This window comes from Lampris incognitus, chromosome 16, assembly GCF_029633865.1.
Source record: "Lampris incognitus isolate fLamInc1 chromosome 16, fLamInc1.hap2, whole genome shotgun sequence".
Classification (NCBI taxonomy): domain Eukaryota; kingdom Metazoa; phylum Chordata; class Actinopteri; order Lampriformes; family Lampridae; genus Lampris; species Lampris incognitus.
Window position 1 is genome coordinate 4,612,621 of NC_079226.1, and position 10,759 is coordinate 4,623,379.

The 10,759-nt window shown below is 47.2% G+C and overlaps 1 protein-coding gene across 1 annotated transcript in view; it reads right to left on the reverse strand.

Annotated features, from left to right (window-relative positions):
- Positions 1–10,759, reverse strand: part of tyro3 (TYRO3 protein tyrosine kinase) — a 61,863-nt gene that overhangs the window by 7,366 nt on the left and 43,738 nt on the right. The window contains exon 15 of the mRNA XM_056295994.1: positions 1,285–1,406. Coding sequence (XP_056151969.1) covers positions 1,285–1,406 — 122 coding nt within the window. The remainder of the gene's footprint in view (positions 1–1,284; positions 1,407–10,759) is intronic.

Genomic DNA, 10,759 nt, shown 5'->3' on the forward strand with positions numbered 1-10,759 from the left:
CCACATCAGCCCTTTTTGGATAAGACTGCCCACCCCTGGTTTACTCCCTTCAAATATCAAGAGATGAAAATCTACTTCAACATGTTAAATATAATTTAGTTGTGTAGTGATATAATAATGATGAACTACAAGTGTGGTCAGTCTTTGAGCGCCTGTCAGCAGCATTAAATACTGGTTCAAATGGTGTTTGGTTGATTTGTGTCTGAATACATATACTTCCTGTCTGAATACATATACTTCCTGTCTGAATACATATACTTCCTGTCTGAATGCATATACTTCCTGTCTGAATACATGTACTTCCTGTCTGAATACATATACTTCCTGTCTGAATGCATATAGTTCCTGTCTGAATATATATATATATACTTCCTGTCTGAATACCTATACTTCCTGTCTGAATACATATACTTCCTGCCTGAATACATATACTTCCTGGGTGAATACATATACTTCCTGTCTGAATACATATACCTCCTGTCTGAATACATATACTTCCTGTCTGAATACATATACTTCCTGGGTGAGGGGCGCCGGCCAAACCATACCTTATGTAAGCCCTCTAACGTGTGGCGAGCAGGTGACCGGAGGCTGCTGTCTGATTGGTTTCTTCAGATTTCCCAGGGGGCGCTGTTCTGTGCTGCCCCAGACACTCCCACTTTCATTGGCAGTGAATTGGTATTGTTTTAATGTTTTTTGATCTAATGTGATTGGACAATTTTAGTGGCTGTCAATCAAGTTCACACCCACCACGACGCCTCGTCTCGACTGTCAATCATCCACCGTCTACCAACCCTGATAAAATCAATAGGCTGCATCGTCCTTCTTAATAACTCTGGGACTGTGTGGACACTAAAGCAGCTGTCAGGTGTGCTGCGCCAAGGTAAATTACATCCCCCCCCCCAAATTTTTTTTAGCAGCAGCCGCCACTGCTTGAAATGTTGAGGAACGGAGGGCAGTGGTCTCCAGAGGACCTGGTTAAATTTGAGAGGTAATTGGATCAGAGTCGCAACAAAAAGGCGAAATTATTTTTCACCCACAACTTTCAAAAACAGTTCAGTTTAATTCAAATGGAGACCGAAATGTTTGACTTTTCTATTCAAATACGTATATATTCCCATCCATTGCTACAGCGGGATATGATTAGGAGGCCAAAGTTCAGGGGTCAAGGCTGTATTTGTGTATGTGCGGCATTGATTTTGCATGTGTGTGTGTGTGTGTGTGTGTGTGTGTGTGTGTGTGTGTGTGTGTGTGTGTGTGTGTGTGTGTGTGTGTGTGTCTCACAAAAGGCTCGTCTCCCAGTCGTGACAACAGTAGGAAGGTGTGCAGGTCCCCGTGCTTCATAAAGGGCAGGATCACCATCGGGATTGGGAGTCGCTGGCCCGGACGTCTGTGAAGACTGATACCTATTGGTACAACCAGCAGTGAGTCAAAACCGCAGCAAACATTAGAGGGCGCTATCACCAAAATGCTGTAGGTTACACCTTTTTATTTTACTTTTTAAATTTTTTTTTATGATCCCCCCCCCTTTTCTTCCCAGTTGCACCTGGCCAATTACCCCACTCTTCCGAGCCGTCTCTGCTCCACCCCCTCTGTCAATCCGGGGAGACTGCAGACTACCACATGTCGCCTCCCATACATGTGGAGTCACCAGCTACTTCTTTTCACCTGACAGTAAGGAGTTTCACTAGGGGGACGTAGCGCGGGGGAGGATCACACTATTCCCCCCAGCCCCCCCCCCCCAAACAGGTGCCCCGATTGACCAGAGGAGGCGCTAATGAAGTGACCTGGACACATATCCACATCCGGCTTCCCACCCGCAGACACGACCAGTTGTGTCTGTAGGGACGCCGGACTAAGCCGGAGGTGACACGGGGATCCTGTCACTGACGGGGCACCGTCAGTGGTGATTCCAGCCAATTTACTTCAGCAAGCTCACGTGAGGTATTTCACAGTGGGCTAGCTTGCTGGGTTTATGTACTCACGTTGCCTGGCTAGTGTGTGTGAGTGAGTGAGTGAGTGAGTGAGTGAGTGAGTGAGTGAGTGAGTGAGTGAGTGAGAGAGAGAGAGAGAGAGAGAGAGAGAGAGAGAGAGAGAGAGAGAGAGAGAGAGAGAGAGAGAGAGAGAGAGAGAGGGAGAGAGAGGGAGAGAGAGTGCTGCATAACGGACATTAGGCTACGTCATCTGCAACCGCTCTCACAACTAATCTTAACTGAGTACTTAGAACTAGAAACACAGAAAGGTTTAACAAAAAAAACAAAAACACTAAGGTAGCACGCAAAATGGATATGCAGTCTGGATCTCTTAATGAATTTAAAACAGCACAGGCATGTGGTTTTGTTGGCTTCATCAGAACAAGACCTCCAGCACACTGGGGAGGTTTGAAGCTGAGTGTGAAACGGCCGGGATAAGAGTCAGCACCTCCAAGTCTGAGGCCATGTTTCTCCACCGGAAATTGGTGGATTGCTCCCTCTGGGTTGGGGATGAGTTGTTGCCTCAAGTGAAGGAGTTCAGGTATCTCGGGGTCTTGTTCATGAGTGAAGGTAGGATGGAGCAGGAGATTTACAGGTGGATTGGGGCAGCATCAGCAGTAATGCGGACGTTGTGCTGGACCGTTGTGGTGAAGAAGGAGCTGAGCCGGAAGGTAAAGCTCTCAATTTACCAGTCAATCTTTGTTCCAACCCTCACCTGTGGTCATGAGCTTTGGGTAGTGACCAAAAGAGAGATCGCGGATACAAGCTGCTGAAATGAGTTTCCTCCGTAGGGTGTCTGGGCTCAGCCTTAGAGATAGGGTGAGGAGCTCGGACATCCGGAGGGAGCTCGGAGTAGAGCCACTGCTGCTTCGTGTCGAAGGGAGTCAGTTGAGGTGGTTCGGGTATCTGATCAGGATGCCTCGCACCTTCCTTTGGAGATTTTTCGGGCACGGCCAACTGGGAGGAGAACCCGGGGTAGACCCAGAACTCGCTGGAGGGACTACATGTCCAATCTGGTCTGGGAATGTCTTGGGATCCCCCAGGAGGAGCTGGAGGGTGTTGCTGGGGAGAGGGACGCCTGGAGTGTTCTACTTAGCTTGCTGCCACCACAACCCGACCCCGGAGAAGTGGCTGGAGATGAGATGAGACAAGATGAAATTCAAAAGTTCTGTCCATCCATCCATTATCCATGCTGCCGATCCCAATTAGGGTGGTGGGATGCTGGAGCCTATCCCAGTAGTCATTGGGCGGCAGGCAGGGAGACACCCTGGACAGGCCACCAGTCCATCACAGGGCCTCAAAAGTTCTATTTGAAATGAATATAATCTTCAACACTAAGAAAGTGTTCAGGTGCAGGTCATAATTTTCATAGGTAGCAGATTTTGGTGTAACCCATCATGGTTTGCTTTATTGTGTCCTATATCAGTACAAGCATATTGAGAAGATAATCCAGAGGTAGCGTTCGTATTTTGGAGAAAGAAAACTGATCAACATGTCATTTGACATGGTAATACTGAACAACAAATCAATCCTTATCAAACATTCAATGAAACCTACTTAAACACTGGATAATGTTTAGCGTTGATCTTTTGCTCCTAGCGCATTCTCTTCCACATTCAACAAGCATCGTCCTTCTTCTTCATCTTCTCCTTTTCCATGTATGGCAGACTCAACACATTTACTGTGCAGCTCCATTACATGAAGAATGGTGGACCCCATCGACCAACGGCGTGTCCAGAGTGTGTCCAGGGAGTGACCAGGGGTGGCCCATGCCACCCCTGGAATATGATTGGCCACCCCATTATCTTTAACTATGATTGGCTATCTACCCAGTCAGAGGTGGGACTTAGTTTGAACTGTTTGATGAGAAAATCGACCCTCTGTTTATAGATGCAGTTCAGTCTAAACATGAGAGGCAGTAGTGGACCAGAGTAGTCTAGCCTGCCAAAAACCAAGAGAAGTATAAGATCTTGTTTTGATTTGGAGTGGAACGGTAAGCTGCGTGTCAAGAAGCCTCTGAGGATTCTGGGCTACATGTGCTATGCTGATCTTGTCTCACTACTTGTCGCTCCTGAAAGATGTGAGTAGGCTTTTTGAGACACATACTGTGCCAGCGGCTAAAAAAGTTTTAGCTGTAATAAGCTAAAAGGTTTCCCCCATCTTTTTTGATTTTTCATGATAATGTGGTGCCTCAGCTTGCTAGCAAAACTGTCATCATTGTTTGTTCACTGTCACCGAATGATGCTAATGCTAGTTGTGTAAATCTGTCTTGTGTAACTTTGTAGAACTGATGTCTTTATGCGTGCTCAATAATCCAGGTATGAAAATCAAACAAGGTTGAATCAGTTCATGTGGACACGTTTATTGACAGAAACGCTTCATCATCATCTAAGTGACCTCTTCAGTCTCACCTGACCACAGGTATCCCCACCCTTATAAACAATACAGTGGCATAACGACCGACACCAACGACCAGTTTCATATGCAAATATGGGTGTGACCATTAAGTAGAGTTCACATAGATGGCCTGTGTTAAGGGGGAACAACCATTCTTGAACCGAAGTGGGCGGGGGCCTAAGAGTATTTTCTTTTCTTATCTTTTGCCTGTAAAGCACTTTGAATGACGTCTGTGCTGATAAGGTGCTATACAAATAAATAAACTTGCCTTGCCTTACATCTGTCACCATCTTACAATGCTGTGATTGCAAACACTCCCCAATCCTCTGAATAGTACACATGACCTTTGAAACTTCTTTGGGCGGCATGATGGCGCAGTGGCTAGCACTGTCACTTCACAGCAAGAAGGTCCTGGGTTCGAACTCCAGGGTTGTCAAACCTTGGGGGGGGGTCATCTCAGGTCGTCCTGTGTGTGGAGTTTGCACGTTCTCCCCGTATCTACGGCAGGTTTCCTCCGGGTGCTCCGGTTTCCACCACCATCACAAAGACATGCATGTTAGGGTTAGTACTCCTGTCTGTGCCCCTGACCGAGGCAATGGAAAGAAGAACTGGAGTTGGTCGCCGAGTGCCCCCCTGCTCCTAGCTACACAGCTAGGATGGGTTAAATGCAGAGCGTAATTGCCCTATGGGGATTAATAACTACTACTACTACTTTTGGCTGCTCCTGTTAGGGGTCGACACAGTGGATCACCTGTTTCCATTTCTTCCTGTCTTCTGCATCTTCCTCTGTCACACCAGCCACCTGCATGTCCTCCCTCACCACATCCATAAACCTCCTCTTTGGCCTTCCTCTTTTCCTCTTTCCTGGCAGCTCCATATTCAGCATCCTTCTCCCAGTATACCCAGCATCTCTCCTCCACACATGTCCAAACCATCTCCATCTTGTCTCTCTTGCTTTGTCTCCAAACCGTCCAACTTGAGCGGTCCATCTAATATAATCATTCCTAATCCTGTCCTTCTTCGTCACTCCCGGTGAAAATCTTATCATCTTCATCTCTGCCACCTCCAGCTCCTCCTCCTGTCTTTTCATCAGTGCCACTGTCTGCAAACCATACAACATAGCTGGTCTCATAACCATCTTGTGAGATGGTTCCCCGTCCCTTTAACTCTTGCTGGTACCCTTCTGTCACAAATCACTTCTGACACTCTTCTCCACCCACTCCACCCTGCCTGCACTCTCTTCTTCACCTCTCTACTGCACTCCCCGTTACTTTGGACAGTTGACCCCAAGTATTTACACTCATATGCCTTCATCGTCTCCACTCCTTGCATCCTCACCATTCCACTGTCCTCCCTCTCATTCACGCATAGGTATTCCATCTTGCTCCTACTGACTTTCATTCCTCTTCTCTCCAGTGCATACCTCCACCTCTCCAGGCTCTCCTCCACCTGCACCCTACTCTCGCTACAGATCACAATGTCATCCGCGAACATCATCGTCCATGGAGACTCCTGCCTGATCTCGTCCGTCAACCTGTCCATCACCATTGCAAACAAGAAAGGGCTCAGAACCGATCCTTGATGTAATCCCACCTCCACCTTGAACCCATCTGTCATTCCAACCACACACCTCACCACTGTCACACTTCCCTCATACATATCCTGCACCACTCCTACATACTTCTCTGCAACTCCCGACTTCCTCATGCAATACCACACCTCCTCTCTCGGCACCCGGTCGTATGCTTTCTCTAAATCTACAAAGACACAACTTAACTCCTCCTGGCCTTCTCTATACTTCTCCATCAACATTCTTAGAGCAAACATCACATCTGTGGTGCTCTTTCATGGCATGAACCCATACTGCTGCTCGCTGATCATCACCTCTCCTCTTAACCTAGCTTCTATTACTCTTTCCCAAATCTTCATGCTGTGGCTGATCAACTTTATACCTCTGTAGTTGCTACAGTTCTGCACATCACCCTTGTTCTTGAAAATCGGTACCAGTATGCTTCTTCTCCACTCCTCAGGCATCCTCTCACTTTCCAAGATTGTGTTAAACAATCTAGTTAAAAACTCCACTGCCATCTCTCCTAAACACCTCCATGCCTCCACAGGTATGTCACCTGGACCAACTGCCTTTCCACTCTTCATCCTCTTCATAGCTGCCCCCACTTCCTCCTTGCTAATCCACTGAACTTCCTGATTCACTATCCCCACATCATCCAACCTTCGCTCTCTCTCATTTTCTTCATTCATCAGCCCCTCAAAGTACTCCTTCCACCTTCTTAGCACACTCTCCTCGCTTGTCAGCACATTTCCATCTCTATCCTTGATCGCCCTAACTTGCTGCACATCCTTCGCAGCTCAGTCCCTCTGTCTAGCCAATCGGTACAAGTCCTTTTCTCCTTCCTTAGTGTCTAATCTGTCATACAACTCACCATACGCCTTTTCCTTTGCCACCTCTCTCTTCGCTTTACGCTGCGTCTCCTTGTACTCCTGTCTACTTTCTTCATCTCTCTGACTATCCCACGTCTTCTTTGCCAACCTCTTCCTCTGTATACTTTGCTGTACTTCCTCATTCCACCACCAAGTCTCCTTGTCTTCCTTCCTCTGTCCTGATGACACACCAAGTACCTTCCTAGCTGTCTCCCTCACTATTTCTGCAGTGGTTTTCCAGCCATCCGGCTACTCTTCACTACCACCCAGTGCCTGTCTTAACTCCTGCCTGAACTCCACACAACAGTCTTCCTTCTTCAACTTCCACCATTTGATCTTTGGCTGTGTCTTCACTCGCTTCCTCTTCTTGGTCTCCAAAGTCATCCTACAGACCACCATCTGATGCTGCCTAGCTACGTTCTCCCCTGTCACCACCTTGCAGTCTCCAATCCCTTTTAGATCGTGCCTCCTACATAAGATATAGTCCACCTGTGTGCACTTTCCTCCACTCTTGTATGTCACCCTGTGTTCTTCCCTTTTCTTGAAATATGTATTCACCACAGCCATTTCCATCCTTTTCGCAAAATCGACCACCATCTGTCCTTCCACATTTCTCTCCTTGATTCCATACCTTCCCATCACCCCTGTTCCCTTCACCAGCATGTCCATTGAAGTCCACTCCAATCACCACTCTCTCCTCCTTGGGTACCCTTTCCACCACGTCATCCAACTCAGTCCAGAATTCTTCTTTCTCGTCCATCTCACACCCATCTTGCGGGGCATATACGCTCATAACATTCAGCAATACATTTTCAATTTCCAGCTTCATACTCATCACTCTTTCTGAGCACACTCTCCAGTATGCTCTTGACATACTCTTCCTTCAGAATTACCCCTACCCCATTTCTCCTCCCATTTGCACCATAGTAAAGGGTTTGAACCCACCTCTGATACTCCTGGCCTCACTCCCCTTCCACCTGATCTCTTCCACGCACAGTATGCCTACCTTTCTTCTTTCCATCATATCAGCCAGCTCTCTCCCTTTACCAGTCATAATGCCGACATTCAAAGTTCCGACTCTCACCTCCACATGTCTAACCTTCCTCCTCTCCAGCTGCCTCTGGACATGCCTTCCCCCTCTCCTTCTCCTTCGCTCAACAGTAGCATAGTTTCCACCGACACCCTGCTGGTTAACAGTACCGGTGGCGGTTGTTGGTAACCCGGGCCTCGACCGATCCAGTATGGAAATCTTATTTATGATCCGCATATTTGATTTGGCAAAGTTTTTACGCCGTATGCCCTTCCTGACGCAACCCTCCCCATTTGTCCAGGCTTGGGACCGGCACAAAGACCCAGCCACATCCTCAGTGGCTGGGTTCCCTATGGGGATTAATAAAATATCTCAAAATAAAAATGAAAAAATCATTGTTTTCGGTTGTTATGCCACTGTATTGTTTATAAGGGTGGGGACACCTGCAGTCACTGTATTGTTTATAAGGGTGGGGACACCTGCAGTCACTTTATTGTTTATAAGGGTGGGGTACCTGCAGTCACTGTATTGTTTATAAGGGTGGGACACCTGCAGTCACTGTATTGTTTATAAGGGTGGGGACACCTGCAGTCACTGTATTGTTTATAAGGGTGGGGACACCTGCAGTCACTGTATTGTTTATAAGGGTGGGACACCTGCAGTCACTGTATTGTTTATAAGGGTGGGGACACCTGCAGTCACTTTATTGTTTATAAGGGTGGGGGTATCTGCAGTCAGGTGAGACTGAAGAGGTCACTTAGATGACGATGAAACGTTTCTGTCAATAAACGTTGTGTCCAGATGAACCGATTCAACCTTTCTTTGATTTGTAGACCTGAGTAAGTTTTGCATGTCGCATTCATTCATGCATATGTAATTAAATGTCCATCCAGCCATCCATTAGCCAAGCTACTTATCTTGCTCTCAGGGTTGTGGGCATGCTGGAGCCTATCCCAGCAGTCATTGGGCAGCAAGCGGGGACACACCCTGGACAGGCCGCCAGTCCATCACAGGGCCCACACACACACACACACACACACACACACATACACACTCACCTAGGGACAATTTAGTACGGCCGATTCACCTGACCTACAGGTCTTTGGACTGAGAGAGGAAACCAGAGACCGCAGAGGAAACCCACGCAGACACGGGGAGAACATGCAAACGCCATACTGAGGACGACCTGGGACGACCCCCAAGATTGGACCACCCCAGGGCTCGAACCCAGGACCTTCTTGCTGTGAGGTGACTGCGCTAACTACTGCACCACCATGCTGCCATAATTAAATACTTAAATGTCCATCCATCCATCATCCATCTATCCATTATCCGAACTGATTATCCTGCTCTCAGGGTCGCGGGGATGCTGGGGCCTATCCCAGCAGTCATTGGGCAGCAGGAGGGGAGACACTCTGGACAGGCCACCAGGCCCTGTGATGGCCTTGCCAATAATTAAATGTATTGTGCAAAATATAAAGTGACATGTGACTGTTACAGTATGAGAAGAAATCAGAAAATTCAGGAATTCTTCTAAAGAAAGAAACCCTGAACAGCAGAGCGGGACAGAGCAGCAGCAGTGTGAGACAGTCAGAGAACGAGAGACAGTCAGAGGATGAGAGACAGTCAGAGGATGAGAGACAGTCAGAGGATGAGAGACAGTCAAGAGGGTGAGAGACAGTCAGAGGATGAGAGACAGTCAGAGGATGAGAGACAGTCAAGAGGGTGAGAGACAGTCAGAGGATGAGAGACAGTCAGATGATGAGAGACAGTCAGAGGATGAGAGACAGTCAAGAGGGTGAGAGACAGTCAGAGGATGAGAGACAGTCAGAGGATGAGAGACAGTCAAGAGGGTGAGAGACAGTCAGAGGATGAGAGACAGTCAGATGATGAGAGACAGTCAGAGGATGAGAGACAGTCAGAGGGTGAGAGACAGTCAGAGGGTGAAAGACGGCTGGTAGGGATGTACAGCAGCAGCCTCCAGCTTCACCTGGACACATGCTATGTAACATCCTGACAGTTCCAGATCTCTCTTTTGTAAACGGTCATCTGACTGCTTACTATGTAACATCCTGACAGTTCCCGAACTCTCTTTAGTGAGCGGTCACCTAACTGCTTACTATGTAACATCCTGACAGTTCCAGAACTCTCTTTAGTGAGCGGTCATCTAACTGCTTACTATGTAACATCCTGACAGTTCCAGATCTCTCTTTTGTAAGCGGTCATCTGACTGCTTACTATGTAACATCCTGACAGATGCAGAACTCTCTTTAGTGAGCGGTCATCTGACTGTTTACTATGTAACATCCTGACAGTTCCAGAACTCTCTTTAGTAAGCGGTCATCTGACTGCTTACTATGTAACATCCTGACAGTTCCAGAACTCTCTTTAGTGAGCGGTCATCTGACTGCTTATTATGTAACATCATGACAGTTCCAGAACTCTCTTTAGTAAGCGGTCATCTGACTGTTTACTATGTAACATCCTGACAGTTCCAGAACTCTCTTTAGTAAGCGGTCATCTGACTGTTTACTATGTAACATCCTGACAGTTCCAGATCTCTCTTTAGTAAGCGGTCATCTGACTGTTTACTATGTAACATCCTGACAGTTCCAGAACTCTCTTTAGTAAGCAGTCATCTGACTGTTTACTATGTAACATCCTGACAGTTCCAGATCTCTCTTTAGTAAGCGGTCATCTGACTGCTTACTATGTAACATCCTGACAGTTCCAGATCTCTCTTTAGTAAGCGGTCATCTGACTGTTTACTATGTAACATCCTGACAGATGCAGAACTCTCTTTAGTAAGCGGTCATCTAACTGCTTACTATGTAACATCCTGACAGTTCCAGAACTCTCTTTAGTAAGCGGTCCTATGACTGTTTACTATGTAACATCCTGACAGTTCCAGAACTATCTT